Source organism: Folsomia candida, unplaced genomic scaffold (genome assembly GCF_002217175.1).
Source record: "Folsomia candida strain VU population unplaced genomic scaffold, ASM221717v1 Fcan01_Sc003, whole genome shotgun sequence".
Lineage (NCBI taxonomy): Eukaryota > Metazoa > Arthropoda > Collembola > Entomobryomorpha > Isotomidae > Folsomia > Folsomia candida.
This window is the reverse complement of record NW_019091195.1, coordinates 12,481,533-12,502,209: the sequence shown is the minus strand read 5'-3', so window position 1 is coordinate 12,502,209 and position 20,677 is coordinate 12,481,533. Positions and strand designations below refer to the sequence as shown.

Below are 20,677 nucleotides of genomic sequence, written 5' to 3'. Positions count from 1 at the left end.
GGCAGTTGACATTGTTGGTCGTAGTACGTACGGCATGGCGAAAAATCATTTAGCTGCATGGAGCAATTCTCATTTATTAGCATTATTTATTGTTACACTGTTCCTTGCATTTACACTTTGCCTCCGGTGGACATAGGTATATCAGTACATGATACTATATGCTACTCGTTATATACATAAATATAAGTCTATACTTACTCTCTTTTTGTATTTTGGGGTAAAATAACCTTTTCCTACTACCTTTCCTACTCAGGAATGGACCATGTCTTCATAACTTCATGTTTTAGGTATGTATAAGATTGTATGCTAACTTTAACTTTATATGTAAGCATCTTGATGATTAGGCTATCCTCTAACAAAGCAGTGCAAATTATAATGCTTACTACTCTTGGATTAGTTATAAAACAATCAAGATGTTCCAACGCTAAGAACGAAAGAGATGTGAGACTTCTTTCTAGCCCGAGCCAGAGACGAAGGTGCTTATTTACCTCTGCGTTCCTTTCTCTGTGTGTATGTGTAGAACTCGATATATTTATTTTAACTTGTCATACTGATCCCAGATTTTTCCGTAGTTGAAACATATCATAGTAGAAATTACATAAGTTCTCGGTGCATTCGTTGACTGGTGGAGGTCATACATAAGTGGTGAAGCTAACTGGCATCAAATTTTATGCATATATATTATACGAAGTTTTCCAACAATTTTAATACCTGAGGGCCTAACAAGGGATGACCCAAAATTTGTTTTAATTAATCGAAAAAAAAACAGAAATTTTACATGCTGGATACTTGGAAAAATTGAATGCAGAATAACGATACCACTTTTCTAAAATACTGATCTGGGAGTCTCGAAGGATAATGCCACTTATTTTTGAAACGAGCTATTAAAAGCGAGAAAATGATGGGGAAGTGTGCACTCCGTAGGTTTTCTTATTAGCTACATGCATATTCTATGATTACTTACTTGCAAATGAATTAAATAATTCCAAATACACAATGCGACTACTTGCACTTATACTTTTCCACAAAAATTATGAACCGACAATTACAGTAGACAGACACATTCCCCGTAAGTGCAACGCATTCAAGAGCTGTTGTTTCACAGGTAGGTTTTGGTTAGTAGCTTCATGACTGAATGAGACGAAGATGCCAGCACCTCAGGTGCAGAAGGAGACTTGCCTACCTGCACATAGCGTAAATCGTGAAGCAAAGTTGTGCAGGTGTAGGAGTTCAACTTGGCTTCACTCGATCTTCAGTCTTTTCCCAGCCTCCGACCATCCAAGTTACGTCAGTGAGACTCACTATTTTCATACAACTTCATGGCTTGCATAGCCATCGCCTTATAAAAATCCATGCATTTTTAGTCGTTAAGTTTGCAAAGTTTTATGTAATCAAAAACCATTGAAAGTGATCTTTAAGCACATACCAGTTTTAATAAGAGTAGAACAAACATAAATTTACAAATGGATCTCTTATAAAATAGTGGAAAACTAGGAAAATTACTGAACCGAATTCGTAGGGGGGTTTGTAGTTGATCGTGTTGTATGTAGTTTGCAGCAACAAACAATGAACTCTTTTGTGGATGAGATCGACGCGGACTTTATGTCATGACTTGAAGCGAATCGCTCTTGTTCAACATTCGGAAGTGCAGTTTTGAGGTGATTTAACTAAATCCACGTGCAATATCTTATCAAGAGTTCAATATGTACAACCATCACAAAAGGATGCTTCCAAAAAGGGTAAGATTGAGATTCTGATCTGAAACGATACCTTCACAGAATTCGCTCAGCATATATTGCCAAATGCAACAAATAAAATTACAAAACATGGCTCAAAAAAATGGACTTGTTACGCAGAATGAGAGTATTAATTGTTGAATTAAAATTGCCCCTTAATTAATAACATGGAGCTTGCCAAACATTTCGTAGGAAAAGATCTCAATTTAATTTATTGCCTACAAGTTTGTTTGTTGGTTGCATGAATATTTATTATTGATGAAGATGCGCAAACATCTTGAAGATGTCCAACCACTTTAATCTTGTCCGTAACCTTGTGCAAGACGAAAAAATTGGAATCCCTTGCAGCGATTATATTGTTATGAAGGGTGAGCGAGAACTATGCAATGAGCTCATGTACTAAATCCTACGTATCGACTCAATGGAATTACACGTGTGGATAAAATACTTGATACTGTACGATGGTATAGCATGCAATAATAATAGTGGAGAGGAGAATTAGTGATGATGATCCAGTTTTTTTGCTCGGAGCCTGGACCTTCCTTCTCGGGAAAACTGATCTCATCCAAGTTGAACCTGAACTTGATCTGACAATCTGTCCGTCCGTTGAATATATAGAGATCTCTTGTTCAAAATTCCAAACTGCGTAGCCAAATCAAGTGGTTGGGTAGCGAATAATAAAGAAATAAACAAAAACCACGCTATTCGGATCTCAATATGTATTAACTTAGGCCTAACATCAATCAATACACACTTTAATTGCTTACAAGCCTTGTGTCAAGTAAAAAATTAAGAGGATTATGTGTCATGAATTTTAAGTATGCAGTAATAATTGGATCATCTGCTTACATACGATGATGACTGAATTTAGATACATATTGGCTCTGTTTTGTCTGGTAACTCCAATAAAACTACCGTTGAGGCTGCTGCTGGATATATTTGAAGAGGTTGCTGTGCATTAAGATAAGCTTTGGCAGGATAAAATATGATTATTAAAAAGTTTGGTGTTCAATTGTAAACAAAAAGTGGACGATGGTAACGTGGTTGAATATAGTGGGAATTGTTGTACATGCATGTTTTACAACCGCATCTTCATCCTTTGTATGACAATAAGGATTGCATGTACATAATCCAAATCCACTCCTCCAAATTTTTAGCAAATTCAAGGCCGATTTACTACATACTCATTAAAGCTCATCTTCATCGAAGCTTTGCCAATTCTGCCTTCTCAAGTTGCAAATTGATGAATTTATGCAGGATTATAGACCTCACAAGGGTATTTGGTATTTGCACAACGTGTGCATAATGGAAGAAGTTAATTTTTTTCAATTCTCCAGTACTTACCTTCAACCTTAACGACTTTAACACGACAATCTCTGTTTATTTATATAATATTTGGTGAAAACATGTATACATTACACGTACAAAAGTACAATATGCGTCATGTGATGTTATGGGTCATTTCTTGAAATTCTGACACACCGATTATTTTTAGGGATCAATATTTTGGTTATAAATAAATGGGCACCTTGAGGCAAAGCCGGTGCTAGATTTATACTTTTGTTCGAGTTGAAGTAAGAAAATTACAAATTTTATACCATTGGCAGTAGTGGTTCGCTAAAGGAATACCTGACGAGAAGCTAGTCTATGCAGTATTTAGGGTCCGGGTGTCCTGGATGCTATTTGGTTTTGCGTTCATAACCATAAATTAAAAGATGTTTAATTCGCATAATTTGCATTCATTGTATCATAAAAAGTGTAATCATAAGAGAACGAGTTATCCTTAATAAGGACAAATCTGGTTTTGTTGGACGAAAAACTTTTGCTTTCGTTGCATGAAATATATATATGTAAATGTACATATCTGTAAATACTTAGGCTGGATTGCAATGAACTTGAACTTTGTTTGATCTTTCCAAATCTGCGTGCACTACTTCACTTTTGTATTGTCTTTGTTGTCGTTAAATTCTGCATACAGATATAAACGAGCAGCTCATTTTAGCACACATAGAATCTCGGAACTTTCAATGATTATGTGCATAACAGAAATTTATAATGCTCCTGATTGTTCAAGATGAAATTAAATTTGATAAATCAGCCGGATGCTACGCAAAGAATGAACAACAATTTCCATAAATTAGTACCCAAAGAATTCATCTGCAGCTCAGACTGGGTCTCATTTTAAATGTAAATTATTTCCACAATAATTGCAAGCTCCTGACTGGAGATCAAAGTATTGTGTAATTTCAAGTCAACATCGTGATGAGGAAAATCACTTTTTACAAGTAACTCTGAATCTTCTTCATTGTCATCTCATCCAACTAATAGTAATGTCGCAATTTTATCAATTGTACCTCTTTTGCTGCATTTTCATTGCGAACCTTGAATTTGTTTCATTGTGTTCTTTACGAAATAACTTTGTTTCTTTATCTAATTGATTGAAAATTGAAAACTAAGGTTATTCCTACGTTTATGTTTGAACAAATGCCAAAATGATTAATCTCGATTCCAAATGAGTTCTTCTCTCCAAGCACCAATGAATAAGCGACAATCGCGCTAATAAATAAAGATTTGCACTTCAGACAAAGGCCTAGCGTTGTTGGATGGAGAGGTTAAAAGAGATGTTCAATAAAGTACTAAGGAATTCACGATGACGATTCTCGAATGGGTTCGATTCTTCTCCAAATATGGGCTCTGCCAATTACTAATTATATTTTAGATTTTGAACCCTAACTATTATTTTGATTCTATACGATAGTCTACCACACCAACCACCAAGAAAACAATGAGTCGCGTCTCCTCCCCGAATATTAAAAAGGAATAAACATCTTGAATTGATGGAGAAGGTTGAGGCGAAAGAATGAGTGTGCTCTATGCGCATATTTACATTCTTCACACTTTTTTCATCATCAACTAAAAAAACAATTGCACAACGGATTTCACGTTGAACTGCTTAGGAATTATATGGTCTACTCTTTTCGCTTTGTTACATTTTTTTGTACAAACACGACCACCCGACAACACAAAAGAAGAGAGAAAAAATCCAGGAAATTTTAATACTTCTGTCTAAAAGTCATCATCACTTGAAAAACAAGCAGCCGCGTGGGGATGAGCTTGTGTTTACATAACCCGTTCGTACGCTGACTGACGAAGTTATGTCCTAATCGCTTCATTTTTGCATTATAGATTAAATACGAGTTAGAGGAGTACAGTAAGTGTAATGTTCTCCCAGAGGCATTGTTCAGTCATCCGAATACATTTCAGCTTTGCATTGTTGCAATTAGAATGCAGCCTGTGCCTACGAAAACGGGTTGGTGTGGAAGATGCTGCTGCTGCACTGATCACAACTCGTGGAGTTGTTTTCATCTTGGACAATAAACAATACAAGATTTGAATTGCGTTGAATTTCAAAATAGTCAGTGTCGGCAGAAGGGATCTCTCCTGACCACCGAGTACAATGGGTTGGAATACGAGATGAAGATTTTCTGGTTTCCTCATGACGGGTGAAAATTGATGAGGACACTGAGCCAGCGTGGATATGATATGACGATTTTGCTGTTGCTGCGCCTTGATTTTTTTCATAATGCGGTGCAGTAGTAGTTTAATAACCATGAGTTGCAAATTCGTACGACTGCCCAAAGAAGCAGAATGATTAAGTGCTTCAGGAAATGGAAGAGGTTTTGTAAATTACAAAAGGTTTTATGTCGTATCAAATCCTCTGAAATATTATTTTTGCAAACCGGGCACAAAATGCATATCTATTTTAAATTGCAATCTGGATGATACTTTGTACATACGAATGTACAATAACACCAACATGGCGTGGCAGATTTAATCCGGATAAGAAGCAATCGTAACAAGTTGTGGTCGCACAGAGTTGTTTGAAATTGGTTGGGAGCAACGTTCTTCTTAATTATTATGTGAACAAATGCAATTTCTTGAGGACTGGAATGTTTGGTCGCATTCAAAGGAAGTCACACCAACACCTCCCAGCCCTAGAGCAAAATCATTGTTGCGTATGCATATTTGTGTATATATTGCTCAGCTCTCACTCCAGCTCTACATGTAATAATTACAAAAGATCTTTGATTTGTTGTGGCATAATTGTCGGAAAAGGAAATGAATTTCAAATTGGAGAAATTACGTGATAAGAGCGCAATGTGTTGTTGGGATAGAATAATTTGATCCCATCTGTTCTTTCACTTGGCACCCGTTATTTGTTACTAAATTCACTCTCCCTCAAGCAAATCAAGAAACGCAAATCGAAATACGCGGAAACATACTTTGGTAGAAGGAATAGGTTAAAGTGTGTAAATCCAATTTAATGCAGCATGAATGACATTTAAACCATTTACTTGACTGAAGCGAAAGACAGTTAGGTTTTTGACCTCTTGGCTCATTATCACATCACACTCAGCCAAAAGAGGATATTAGCCATTTGAACACTTCATACGTACATATGTACATGCATAGCTTCCGAGAACTTAAAAAGCGGATAATGATTTTTGAGTGTGCATAGTGTGGTAGTCGTGAGTGGTGCTATGCTACATACGTGCTTGCTAAAAATATACACCAAGTAATTGCTTGCTCACTCTTTCCTATTGTTTTGCACTCTTGACTTAATTGTTGATTTTTTGGTACGCACACATAATCACCAAATGACAATGCAGTTACAAGTTCAAGTTCAGTAAGAAAGAAGATGAGATCTATTGGCAGCCTGAAAAGTTTGAAGTGAGATGGCTGGTGAATAGTGTGATTTTCGTTCTTTGTTTCATTTGATGAGCAACAATAACAACAAATGTAAATGAAATTCTGTAAGACAGACTCAAATCACGACACATGATAATCACATTGCAACATTTATATAATGAGTGAAAATGTACTCATTGCATAGTTCAAATGATCCCTACATATTTTTATGTAATTCCCAAATATTCAAGTTAATTAACTATGCAGATATACTTGCATATGTATGATGACAATATGCGCAATTTAGCGCAATTTCGCATGAAATAAACGTTTCTTCTAAGGTCAATAGAAGCTAAATACTTGAATGTAGGTAAAAGTCGGTGGTTGTACGTACGTGTATCAACCATGCTCGAGTGACCATGACCATGCCTGTAGGAAATCGACCGATAGAATAATTGGGTAGAGGTTTTTTGTGAAATTTTTGTATAGAGAACCCAAACAAAGGTCAAGAGCAAGGTTTGGACTGGAACTCATTGGCTGAAATAACAGTTCTTCTGATACACTTGCATACAATAATCTGCACAGTGCATCACTCCTCAGGTAGACGATGGACCCTTTTCTCAGCGGAACTCCCAGCTTTCTTTTCATGAAAACATCCTTGCATACGTCATTCGAATGCATTCAACAAAAGAATTCTGTCCTGTTTATCGCATTCAATTAGCCTAGAATGTTTTTCATAAAGAAATGTCTTTCTTTTCAAATTCCGAAAAGCAATACGTCAAATTAAAGGAAACCACACATTTACTAACAATAATTCTAAAAAATGTGTCACGTTTTAAGTTGAGATGACGCCGATGTAATTCCTTCTTGCTAAGTAATTCGGAAAAGTACGTAGGAAGTGGGTACTCTAAATTGCAAATCTCAAAGGCCTTATTACTCTGTACTTACTTATGCACTTCCGTCATTTGATGATATGCACTCTAGTTTTCTTGAATCTTCATTCGAGTAGCGCATCACTCAAATAATTTGTCATCTCATAACTACATAACATAGGTTCATGTGCACGAAAAGTGTGTCATTTTACTACGCATCTTAATTGCTTCTAGCATTACTGTACTACTGCTAATTTCTACGTCAAACTTCCCAACAATTCTTCCTTCCACAGGCGAAACATTAAGCCATCCTAATACGAAAGATCATTTCACCACTAAAATTCGTGTTGTAAACGGTTAAATTCCTGTCGCTCTGAGTCATTGTTTGCCAGCATCATCATTTATGCACACATACATGTGGTACATAAGCTCATGCATAAATACTTACACTTACTGTTGGACTGATCGAATTAAATGCTAATTGACTAAAATTTCATGCCAACAACAAATGGGAGATTCATCAGTTAGCAAAAATTACGAAATGAGGTCCTACATTTCAAAGTCAAGAGAAGGCGAAGAGCATCAAAACGCCTCTTCGACTTCCTCTTCATACGGACTTAAATGAATTAATAGACGGTGAATGAATGCGTTCTTCCTCTTTTTCACATAGCACATCTTTTTGTAACTCCAACCTGAATAATTAGCATAACAAAGTCTAAGTCAAAACAATCAAAAATTACGGACAGCACTGAACAATTGTTAACCAATATGAATTTTAAACCTCTTCAAAATCCTGATTATTTTCAAGTTCATGGCTAAATGTGCACTACATAATATATGACACTCAAAATTAAATACTAATGATAATATCAAGGTTAATTTGAAATTTAATGTATTTTCTTGCATGACATAAGGAGAGGAGGTGGATATACATACGAGTTCATATCTGTTGGATAACATTTATTTTTGCCAAGTTGTAATTATCTGTATCCTTCTTATATCATCACATTCGTCATCAGGTTGCTACTTTTCTCTAGAGTTGAATAGCCAGACAATTTGGCTGAGTCTGGAAACGAAGCCACGTGAATCTGTACTAATGCTCTATAGATCTGAAATTCAATTCAAGGCTCAAGGTTATCGTGGATTGGATGCTTTTGATTCTTCTTTAATTAAAAAATCAGCAAAAACACACTACTACTTATTAAATTGCAATATAACGTCCGTTAAAGATCCACTATTACGTGCATGCAATCAATAATTTCTGCGAGAACGTGGTACATACATACATAGTACTTGTGTATACTGCCAGCAGTCTGATCGTATCGTGCCTACAAAGAGTGCAGAATTAAACAGGTGCGGTTTGTACACCAGCTTATTTTAGAGTGGAAAATGCTCATCATTTATTAATGAGTTTTGTATGATGAGATAACTAAACTAATAATCATGATGTTGAGAGAGTCACGACAAATACTAAAAACTCCGACACGAAACAAATCTTTTGAAAAATTACTTAATCTTCACCTTGCATTATTCTGGTGGTTCAACACTTCTTAACTGGTGACCATATAGCGACGCATGCAACGAATGATGAATTACAAATTTGATCGCATAAAAATCTAAATAATGAAAATACAATGGAGGCTTTGAAGTTTAATGTTGATGCCTCAATTGGAGTTATTTTGATAGCATTTTTGCAAGAGGAAAAATTTTCAATGGGTATCAAACAAACTTACAACAACCAAATTGAACAAATATACATATATTCCGTAACAGCTTTTTTGTAAACTGAATTTTTAAAAATATGGCATCCTAACAATGCAGCATAGATTATATTCGTCTTTACATGTTATTTAAAAAAATATATAATCCCTCAGCCTGTAAAATATTTCTCACACTTGATTGAACAAGGCTTACCGGTTGTACTGAACATTACATTTGAGAAACATTACAAAATATAAAATATATTCTTTGCATATAATGTTGAATTAAAAAATTAAATACGACAAATTTGTCCTACGTAAGTCTCCAATATGTAGATGTATGTGTCTTCTAAAAATTCTAAAAATGCGTTTACAAAAATTTAAAATTACTTTGAATGTACAAAGCCAATCTACTTAATTCTTATTCGAGTTAAATATAAAATACTCGTAAGAATAATAATAATAATAATAATATTCTACAATTTAAATTATATTTTATATATTATCCACCCCTGATACATAAGTATACAATCCCATTTCCCATGCAAACTGGCCATTTTTTTGTTAATTTTCGTGCTATAATTAGCAGATTTTAAATTTTATATAAAAACTGACCTTTGTACAACATTGCAAAGTTTGACAAAAACTAAATTAAGTGACTCATTTGAATGCGGAAGAAAATGGTACCACTTCAAGTTTTTTACTTACAATTAGTTTGATTTATGAGATTTATGGGACTCAACTAAACTATTTAAATGTGAATCAAACACTGCTATGTATTTTTTTATAATTTTAATTAGTTATGTATGAGTGAAAATGGCACAACTTGTTCAAAATAAGGTTGCCTACTGCCATATTCTGGAGATGCCGATAATGGGCGTTTTTTACAAAGTAGTCCGCCGCAAACTAATTGTAACTTAATTGTAAGATGTGATTTCATCCTCATAATTAACAAATGAATTAATTTACATACACTAATTGACAGGACATCTTGCAGTAGACAATACTAATAAATAGGAAAATGCTCTCATCTCCACTCGAAATGTGTAATTGTTTATTATCGTACATACCAGGACTCAGCCTACTTGCTCATAGGATTAGTTAATTCAAGTTCATAAATTCAGCAATACTACAGAATAAAGGACGAAAATCCTTTGGTTGTCACTCATTCGCAGTCATGCCCCCAATCATGGAAGATGAGACAGCTCAGGCCCGTTGTTGTCATCCCTTCTAGCAGAAATTATTTCCTTTCTAGCAAAAATGTCTGCATATTTCAATAGCACATAAATTGTCAGAGGTGTTCTGCGATAAAAATTAAGCTTCCGTTACGGGGTGCATCATACTTAGCAATATGAGTGCATGGAAGGCTATTACAACTTCATTAGGCGTTTTAGGCTTCAAGTTTGTCCCAATTTGTTTAGACCAACGAACACAACGTTCCACTTTTAATAACGATTGGAATTAAATATTACAAAATTAAGGTTTCTGTGAACATCAGTTTTGAAATGCCAATGCATTGAGATAAGGAGGGTCAGTCTAATCAATTCAGCTATTACATAACATGCAATAATTTTCATCCGATACAAAACGGCGTGGCTCGAAGTATTTACATATGTGGCTGAATGCATAACATAAAGCGACTCCTAACTGTGATTGGCATTGACACTGGGAAGAAATGGCACACGACGTATTAATTTCCTCACATGTTCATGTTTCAATGCTAATTGAAGGAAGATGAGCAGAATGTTTGGTTTTCGTAGAGGTTGGACGAGGTAAATGGTCGGTGATGCGACCCATCCTCAATTCTTTGTAGTGATTGCGCACTTCTGTCCACGTCCAGTTCCTGTTCATGAGTGGTCTGTCATTGAACATGACTGCAAATTATGGAAACACGACTGACTGACCTGTGAATTGATTAACTAACTTAACTAACTAAAATGCAGACATAATCTCAGGAGTCTAAGTTTACTTGCTGCAGTCTGTACTGATTATTTATTCCCTTCATTTGTAGCTTTTATGTTAATTAAGGCGTAGATCATAATTTAGCAACTGGTTATAAGTAATTATTGAAGCAGAGGACTCCTGACAAATAAGCACCTTGTTTATTTCATTTATACTCATTCCTGATGTGATGAATTTCTACATCTTCTAGGGAATTTTCATTATCTACTTTAAGTACAGGAACAACTCACAATGCAGTAAATAGTATACCAATTAAACAGGTTATTTAAGCATGATATTTTCTTAGCAAGTGCGTAAGCCTTATTCTGTCCGGAGAAGTCCTTTGAGTTTAAATTATGACACACATGAAGAAGAAGAACACTGGTACAATTTGGTCTTGAGTTTCTTACTCTTTGGCCAAGACTGACATCATGAACTGAACAGTATCAAGATTGTTGGCTGAAATTGAAAAAAATTTGCTTCGAGGAGCAAAGGGTGAGGCGATCAGAATACTTGCGTAATTTTCTAGTCCTAGCTACACATATATTTAAATCCGAATCGAGACCAAATTCGGGGTGGTAAAAATTTTTAAATTGAAATGTCGTGCAATGCGATCAACTTAGGATTAGCACACATACGTACATATTTTAGTAACCTACATGGAACTTCGTGCACTATATGGCCCACGCCCATCAAGTTAGCACAGGATACTCACATATGTCAAAATACGTACGTATGTGCAATTGTTACGGATTACAATTCTGAGTATGATCAACTTTTATGCATGAAAATTAGTAGAAGGTGAACATATACATAGGTAAACAAAACGGATCTACAATATTACTATATCTTTAATTAGAATAATTACAAATATCACAGGAAACATATGTATAGCCCAACTGCAATGGATTCGCAATTTACGAAATTGCGTCAAAATTACGCCAAAATCGCCACTTGAAATTATTCAAATCAGTCCTCAGCTAAACCTTAGGCAGGCGAAGTTGGTTATGATTTTTATAGATTTCCAAATTCGGACATGTCAGTCTCATTATTCACATCATAGTATTAGATGATATGATACACAAACAACAATTCGAGAGGAAAATGATGTAAAACATATTTGGTGCATTGAAAGAACTCGGGTTCCGGTTCAGAAAACTCAACCGACCGACCCAGAGAAACTACGGTATAATATTTCGCAATTCCTCAGTCGTCGTATTTTTGAATTTTTTCATGAACGTGTGCTGAGATAAACCGTACGAAATATTTATTTACGACTTCATTTTGAAGGAATCATGATATAGATGAACTAAAAAGAGAGATACCGTAATCCCCTCCTCTCCCTCATATATGTACACAAGTAAGTGCTCCTTTGGTTGGACCCACATCTCAATCCTCCGCATCTGCTTCCTCTATTTCCTCTCTTTGATTGAATTGTTCAACAGAACACAATTTTCGTTATCCCGCATTCTACTCCCTTGTTACGTTTACAGCTTAATTTAATTGTGCACAATGCATAATATGCCAGGAAAGAATTGGATCTTGTCTCTCTGTGCGTTGAAATACCTCTGCATGCAGACTAGAAAAGTATGTAAATACCTCCTGATGAACATTGTTATCAATGGAAAGAAATCCGAACTCGGTACATTTTGACACAATTCGTTTCACAATGAAAGATGCACACACACGTGTAAAAAATAACTCATCTCACATTCGCCATGCAGCAACTTGCGAATTCATTTTTGGACCTGATTTTTCTGCACACGCTTTGAAATAATGTAAACGACTAGAAAATGTTAAGCTTCCTCCGATGAGTGTTAGTAGTGTCAAGTGGAAACCAACGCAGTCATATTTATATAGTTTCTTTAATTTAAGTCTTTCAATGTTTTTTTCTTTAAAACTGTAACTGGCTAACGGAAATTCTTTCTTGGTCGAGTAAACGTAAAGAGCTTGCGAGACGCTTGGGGTGGTTAGAAAGAAACAAAAAATTAACTGCGGATAAAATATTATTTCAGTCGTTACGCAATTTCAAAAGTTTATGTCGCGGTATTCTTTTGTTTCAAGTATGGGATATAGATTTGTAATTGGTGTTACCCTCATGCGTTTAAAGAGCTGCATTATTTTACTTTGTCAATAAGGCGGTCTTGGAAAGATTTAAAAACTTGAATGAAAACGGGAATTTTCGTAAAAAATGTATGTACCTGGTTCGTTTTCTTAAACTCTTTAAAGTTACTTAATCGGTTAAAGAGATGCGACTTTTCTGTATGTATATAAATAAACAGCATGTGAGGTAACATTATGTGTGCACTTTGGATAAAAATAGGAAGTGCTTTTTGTAATGGCATGTTTTATAATACGGTAGTATGGACATAATGACACGATCCAACGAGACGTGAGTTTGGTCAAAATTGCAGTGTCACCACAATCCATGCTTGCCAATTTCGAATGAAATACGGAAAACTTTCAGAGTTTGATGCATATCGTAAAATGGTCATCTTTGCTTAACCCCAAGGAAATAAATTACGACTCGTAATAACAACCCAACACGAAAAATCCGGAAAATAAAAACATGTAATCATTTGAGTCACCACCACTTACACAGTTTTGGAGTCCTTCTAAATCGTGGATGGTTTGAGGGTTCAGACTTTCAGTTTGACTAAATTTGTAATCTACACCAAATCCGTTTCTATGTAAGAATGTAATAGATTCGAAATCGAAAATTATACATTGTGCGGAATATAATTCCATATGTGCATTATTTGATTGGTCATTTAAAGCTGAAGGGTGTAGTTTTAATTTTTAATAAAAACGTCACATCGTTGTTAAAGCATCAAAATGCAATTTAAGCAACATCACCGCATGCTTAACTTACCTTCTCTTGTTTTAGAACCATCCGACAAAGTCAAAGTCGTTGTATTGGCAGTGATGCGTTACATTAAATAATAGGATTTGCAGTAGCTCTGCTGAACAATTAGATTAGCGTTCTCATGTGAAGAATTTCGTTAATGTAAACTTAAATCCACATGAAAAGAGCAACAACCTAGCCCGTAGTGCATTTTTCTACCCTTTGTGCATCCAGGTACATACTAAATCTACATGAATTTACTCACGACGCTGAAACATATATTGGCATTTTAAGCCTCATTACGAAACCGAAAAATTCTCTAATTTGCTACACAAATTATTGTCGTTAAGCCTGACAGTATAGACAGTAATTCAAATCTCATGATTCGCGAAAACACTATTTGATACATATGCATAAGTATTTGCGTATAAAAACCGAGTTTAAATATGTTTCCAGAAAATAAAGCTAGAACCATGGTTCATTTCCAAGAAAGTATTTTTTAGTATGAATAACTGTTTCATCGTATCATCCTCAATGACATTGCTGTATAATAATATAAAGGAATGCAGGAATGCTGCTTGAATTCTCACCACAAAATTCGGTTACACGAGGCAATTTTAGGAATTAAATGTTGTCACGAATTGAACTAATTTTGGGTTGGGTAGCTCTGACAGTCGCGAGGAGACTTTATGCCAAATATCTAGTTTCAAGTGTTCGCAAGCTACCTCGACTAAGGTGTTTTCAGTTGGACTTACAGTTGCCAGCTATCCATTAAGCCTTTGTGGTTGCCGGATTAGAAATAAAATAATATGTCACGTATGTATGTATCTGAAGATTTGAGTAGTGTCTTACGTGAGTAGCAAGTAATGCGCGTAATTTTATCGTCTTTTCGCATTTTATCATTGTTGTTCTTGGTTTTGGATAGTACTTGACAAAATTTAAGCAGCGAAACCCAGAATCATTGAGACATATGTAGGAATAAATGTATAACTTTTGCGTGCAAATGCAAAAATAACTCCCCGAAGCACATTATGTTTCACACTATTATTTTGACCTTCACAGCCAGATATTTCAATGAATTTTTAATGATGACTTTATGGGTCATTAGTTCAAAGTCAAATTGTGGATAGAAATCGTGTACAATTATGTACAATTCGTAATCAATTACTACACATTATGTACGACTAAATCGAACCCTAATTTTTATTTCAGGAAGATGCATACAGAACGGAGTTCCCAGGAAATTATAATAATTATAATTATTCTAGTTCATCCGTTTACTCTTACTCACCGGTAAGCTACAAATTTATAAACTATGCTGATAATGAACTGACCAATGAAGGACACATGTGAATATACAATTGTTTAATCCAAATAACCCCAGCAGTTGACCACTCAATCCTTTGTACAATCCCAGTTTTCAAGAATAAATACACTGAATAAAAAGGAATTCAAGTAAAATGAGCCAAAATTTGCTCATGTATACCTAAGTAATAAATAGGAGCAAAAATGCACCAACTAGACTACTGTTAAATTGTCACTATTTTGGTAGAACAGAGCGAGTAAACTGTATATAAATATAGCTACTGCAATTGCGATAACGAGATAAAAAGATGTTTGCTTTAATGTCCAAAAGTTTTTGTTCACACTTTGTTTTACTTACTGTACATGCATCTTCCTTCACTACCTAACTGTTTATGAAACCCATGCAAAAAGCACAACCTGAAGAATTTGTTGTGCTTTCTTTCTCTCACAATAGCAATTCTGCATGTTAGTAACCACTGCAAACTGACAGTATCGCTGGCACATCCATATAAATAAATATACATACACACAATTCAGGTGGAGTGACATGCAAATTTCAGTCAAACTCTAAAATTTGAATAACTGACACAATCTGTGTAGATAGATACAAGGAAGAAGGGAATACATAATGAAACAAATTAAGTAACAATAATATTGCACTGCCAGAGCAATCCAAAATCAACTGCACTGTCACTTTATTAAAAGCATTGTCAAATTTCGCAAAGTCATTCGCATCCATGTTATTAGAGCAGACGGTCCTCGTTTATGTATCTCTGCAGACATGTGTCTCTGGGCAGGATAATTTTGGATAGATTGAATTGCATATCCACGATGCATCTCAAAAATGGACGAATCTATAAAAGTGTGAATTAGTGTAGTAAGGACGTGGATCACAGCAGCAATAAATGATAATAAAGCGAATAATAAAGATGACAATATGCTTTACAAAGATAATTTGACAATCATCATCATGGTCATCGTCACTTATTTGTATCAATGTTTGTTTTTCTAATTGTGTTTTTGTCACCTTCATGAATTTCAGACGAGTACAAGTGATTGTCCAGAACACGGCAGGTCCCGCAGGTCACGGAGAACAACGTGGATTTTGGTGACTTCCGTGGTGCTGGGTGAGTAACAATACGTGTTTCTTTTCTTTATTACAATAGTTGATTAATTGATGACAATGAGATTATTAGTTGGCTAGAGTATTATTCCATTACTACTGGTTGGACGTCTTGGGTCCTAAGTACACATCGACTAAAAATTTTTTCATCAAGAATCCATGTATAATACCCCAGGACTTTTCATTTACATAAGTTGAGTTACTTTGTCGGTTTATACAGAGAGGATGAGTCAATGCAGTGTAGTCGTTTGGATTGATACAGTTTGGTAGTCGTAACAGCGAAGCCATTAGCACACACATATGTAAGTGGAACTCCCACTTGTACCGCTCCTCTTGTCGGACAAGTCCAATGGGTACCATCTTGTAATCAGGGTGGGAGGAGGGCTTGCTATTTTTGTAGTTAATGACGGGGTCGTTTAGGTTGGAGATACCATGAACTGTTCGAGATATGGCTTGGCCGGCATAAAGTATGTAGGGGTTTGAGACAAAGTATAGCGCAGCAACTTTTTCTTTCAACTCTTTTCCTCTTGATAACAACGTCCCAAGACCTTCACCCATTTCTGCTCGTAGAAGAAATGGAATCTGTTCATCCTCATTCAAATTGATTGCTGTTGCTGCTGATGATGACAACTTGTCATGAATCCTTAATTCCAAGCCATATTGATCCATTTCCTCCGCCAACTCCTTGTAAGCACCATTCGGGAAGTTAATCATCACGTTTAGGCATATTATTCTGATAGTAGTGTCAGGATAGAGGAGCATTTGGAACAGTGTCGTGGTCTAAAAGTATTGATTAAATGAGTCATTATCAAAGTGAAAGTTATATATTTTTACAGCATTATTACTATTACTACCTGTCGTGCTGCATAAACCTTCATGAGTTCATCCTCATCGTCAAAGTACCGACGGCGTCCCTCGAGTTCCACCAATTCGGGAGTTGGCTTCTTGGCTGCTTCACATTCGTTACAGTATAGTTTCCACGGGGAATTGTTTTGGTGTAAATGATTATATTCGACTATACGAGTTGCGTTATTTTGTTTCCCATCAGCATCCCCGTAAATAAACGTAAAAGAGGCAATGACGTGGAGGATGACATCGTTCTTTTTATTAGCCCCATCCGTAAACTGAGCCAAAACAAAACCAATCTGTGGACCTTTATGTGAGTAACACTTTGGAGCCTCTTGCATCATAGTAGACTTGGTTTTCACACAATCTGGAACAATATCATGAATTCAGATCGTACATCATGACTCATCAATTACTTAAATGTATAACTTACTCGCATTCCCAGAACAAATAAACTGTTGTTTTGAATTTGGGGCTATAAAAACAAATAATCCATACGATCGGTTTGTATTTGGCAACGAGAACGCTACTCTTGAGTTTGTCCCCCTGACCATTAGTCCGTCCGGTCCAGCTTCCCGTTTCTTGTTCTCCGCTATCAATCTCTCAGCGTCGCTGAGGGGGGAATATATTCCCTTTACTATTTCAGGGGTTAGAGGAGTCAAGTCAGAAGTTGTTGATTGTTGCGATCCCATATCCTCGTCTGAGGTGCAAAATCTAAACACCAATTTACCCACCTTTTATGGGAGTTAAGGCCAAAATGCATAGGATGCAATATTATTTACTCGTCGGACGCATCTCTCCTCCGACATAAAAAAAATTGTTTACCGTACAAGCAGTTAATGTGTAAAGTTAAACCATGTTTTGTTAAGTTGGTAAACGTGGATATTGGAAAGAAACCAGTAGAGAAAGGTGTACAAAATAGACCAAGTACGGGTAGAAAGTTGAAAAGGAAGAAACTACATTTAAAGAAAAAACAAGCAGTATAAATTCTTCAACAATTTTTTAAAGTGTACATAAACCTATTATTAGGTAGTTGTTGGCTCAGAAAGACAAGTTCGCAAAAACATAAGTTCTTTTTATGCGTAAGATTTATTTTATTTGGTTTTATATATTGTAATTGTGTGAATTAATTTGTGCTTGAATAAATTATCAATTTAGTTCTTTTTGTGAATTAATTGTGATGTTAATAAAATTGTCCCTTTTTTCCTTCCATTGTAGCCACATTGGGTGTCTTGAGCATTGCTGGTCTAGCTGCATACCTTGGAAGTAAGTCGTCGCCTTGCTATAAACTATAGTTTCCCATAATACTAACCGCAAATTGCATGATCACACTTTTATATGTGCTGTGCATATGCATACTACAATACGGTGAGCATTCAAATATGTGGGATTTCAAGGAACATGTACCTGTCTGACATTCAGCTCAAATGACACTTGTAAACATTATTTGGTTTTATCGCAGTGACAGTTACAATATTATTCCGGAATCAAAAGCTACCTTGTGTTCTCTTTCGAGATACCACTATTCTTATTCTTGTGGGATTTGGTGTTAAAATGCAATTAAAGAATGGAAACAAGTTTTTGGCTAATGCCTTCTAAGGACACAAAGTACTAAGCCTCGCGACAGACGCATATAGGTAAATTGGAGGGTAATAATAATGTATGTACCTAACACGTTTCAACGCTAGTTGTGCGTGCGACAATGATTTATTAGCGTTCGTAGTTAAATGTCCTTTAATGCGTGTGGCTGGTGCAGGATTAGAGTTTAATTGATTATGCACGCTGTATTGTAGATTATCATTATTATGTATTGATTTTGAATTTATTTTGTAAATATAATTCTTAGGATGTTATCGAGTAGGAGATTTTGTTCCTAGGCTCTTTTATATTTAAACTGCATCTTCAAACTGCATTATGCTTAAAACGCTTTGAAGATGGGATATTATTATTCGGATCATCACATTATACTTTATGCAGCTTAAAGGAATATAAATTCAAGGATCTGTTTTGTTGCTCAATATACAAGACGTCTAGGTTAAGTTTATATTTTGCATATTTAATTCCTCACACCCAACGTTGCCATTTAAACATATATTCAGGGATCTTACTTAAAAAATAGGTGGCGACTGCTAATCACTTGCTCAAATCATTAACAATTTGCAACCTTTAATATGTATATTTCCTTCAGTGGAAATTCTTTGTAGTTGCAGTTTGCATACAAGTATTTTTGTACGTAAGTACTCATAATAAGATATGGTAATAATTCCACCCAGTTCTATGTACGTAATACTTATTTCTGAACAGAGACACACGCACAGACAGTCAATACTTGCTAAATATATTATTCTGAGGTGTAGTTATCATGAGTCATTATTCCCTCGGAATACTAATTGTCACTTAATCGGTTGCCTTTGACTAGTCAATAGCTTCATAAATGTTTAATGATGTGTTACAAAGTGACACCTCAAATACAAGATTTCCACGCTTTGTGTAAGGATCAACGAGACAACGTACCCATCGTGTAACGATCATCATAAAGCTTTCCTTGTCGTCGTATGTATGTAGATACGCATGTGCTTAAAACATGTTAGTAGGTGAAGGGCTCAACTTTGGACGTTGTTGAATTTTGCATTGTATTAAATATTTCATTACTTTCTAGCACCAAACTCACGATTGTTGTTGGTGATGTCAAACTGAATATTTGTCAAGTTTGTGTATAAAAACTCAATTCAAATAGGAATTAATCAAATGTTCAATGTTTTACTGAATGCGTGGTCGACTTTGAAATATCCATTCGTACGTTTTTATGACATAACGAATAAAAGGCCTCCACTTTTCTAGTTTCATTATGATGATCATCGCATAACAAACACTCTCACATGCATGTCCCTAATTTGGGAAATGTGCAACCCATTTTGCCATTTCGGATTTATTATGAATGACTTGAAAAAGATTTTACTAATGAGCCGTATAATGTCCTTTGTAAATGAAGTTTGCTTAAAATTTCGGATGGTCAAAGTCACATTCAAAAAGTCCGCATTGTACCACATAATAAGGTACGTTGTATATGTGTACCAAGTTTGTATCGCTATTGATTTCTGAGGATATTAAAATGGCAATCACGTTACAGATAACAAATTGATATTTATTCATAGTTGTTAGTTGAGAGGGTGAGGATGGGCCATGCTCATTATTTGGCTCGTGCACGATTGAAAGCCACTGTCAATTCGTTTCAAATTGTAAAAAATTGCATTGCCAATTGGAAATTGCTCTATTATGCACTCCAAGCAGAGTTACATACATAAAAGGTTCTTGCTTTATGCTCGATGATGCATGTAACAACAATACAATCAACTAACTCATGGTTAATCACGCATTATTTGTACTCATGCATATGTACTTGTCCCATCGGAAGTTGGTAGAGTTTACTACATCAGGGACAACTATGGAGGGACCACATATGTACACGATGCAGGACGTCTACATGATACTAGTATTGATTTTAAATATTATTTATTGGCTGTTTTATTTGTGTACAATTTATGATTAATGATTCGTATGGTCGTGAGGAAAATGCTAAATAACCCACAGACAAATCTCATTGCCACCTGAAATTAAAT

At 35.4% G+C, this 20,677-nt stretch overlaps 2 protein-coding genes and 1 long non-coding RNA gene across 6 annotated transcripts in view; 1 reads left to right on the top strand and 2 right to left on the bottom strand.

Moving 5' to 3' along the window:
- The first annotated feature begins 1,246 nt into the window (after nucleotides 1–1,246).
- Nucleotides 1,247–20,677, top strand: part of LOC110847008 — a 27,712-nt gene continuing 8,281 nt past the window's right edge. For 3 of the 4 annotated variants that reach the window (XM_035849086.1, XM_035849087.1, XM_035849085.1), the window contains exons 1-4: nucleotides 1,247–1,739; nucleotides 14,996–15,076; nucleotides 16,131–16,215; nucleotides 18,276–18,323. In XM_035849086.1, coding sequence (XP_035704979.1) covers nucleotides 1,704–1,739; nucleotides 14,996–15,076; nucleotides 16,131–16,215; nucleotides 18,276–18,323 — 250 coding nt within the window. In that variant the 5' untranslated portion in view covers nucleotides 1,247–1,703. The remainder of the gene's footprint in view (nucleotides 1,740–14,995; nucleotides 15,077–16,130; nucleotides 16,216–18,275; nucleotides 18,324–20,677) is intronic. The other variant, XM_035849088.1, reaches the window with a different exon arrangement.
- LOC118434802 lies at nucleotides 16,223–18,269 on the bottom strand. Its single transcript, XM_035849089.1, has 2 exons — nucleotides 17,066–18,269; nucleotides 16,223–16,991 (listed from the first exon to the last, which is right to left on the bottom strand). The coding sequence occupies exons 1-2, from the start codon at nucleotides 17,399–17,401 to the stop codon at nucleotides 16,308–16,310; spliced, it is 1,020 nt and encodes a 339-aa protein (XP_035704982.1). The 5' UTR covers nucleotides 17,402–18,269; the 3' UTR covers nucleotides 16,223–16,307.
- The window catches only part of LOC118434803, a 282-nt gene continuing 158 nt past the window's right edge, over nucleotides 20,554–20,677 (bottom strand). Inside the window, exon 2 of the long non-coding RNA XR_004834259.1 lies at nucleotides 20,554–20,665. This is a non-coding gene — a long non-coding RNA (uncharacterized LOC118434803). The remainder of the gene's footprint in view (nucleotides 20,666–20,677) is intronic.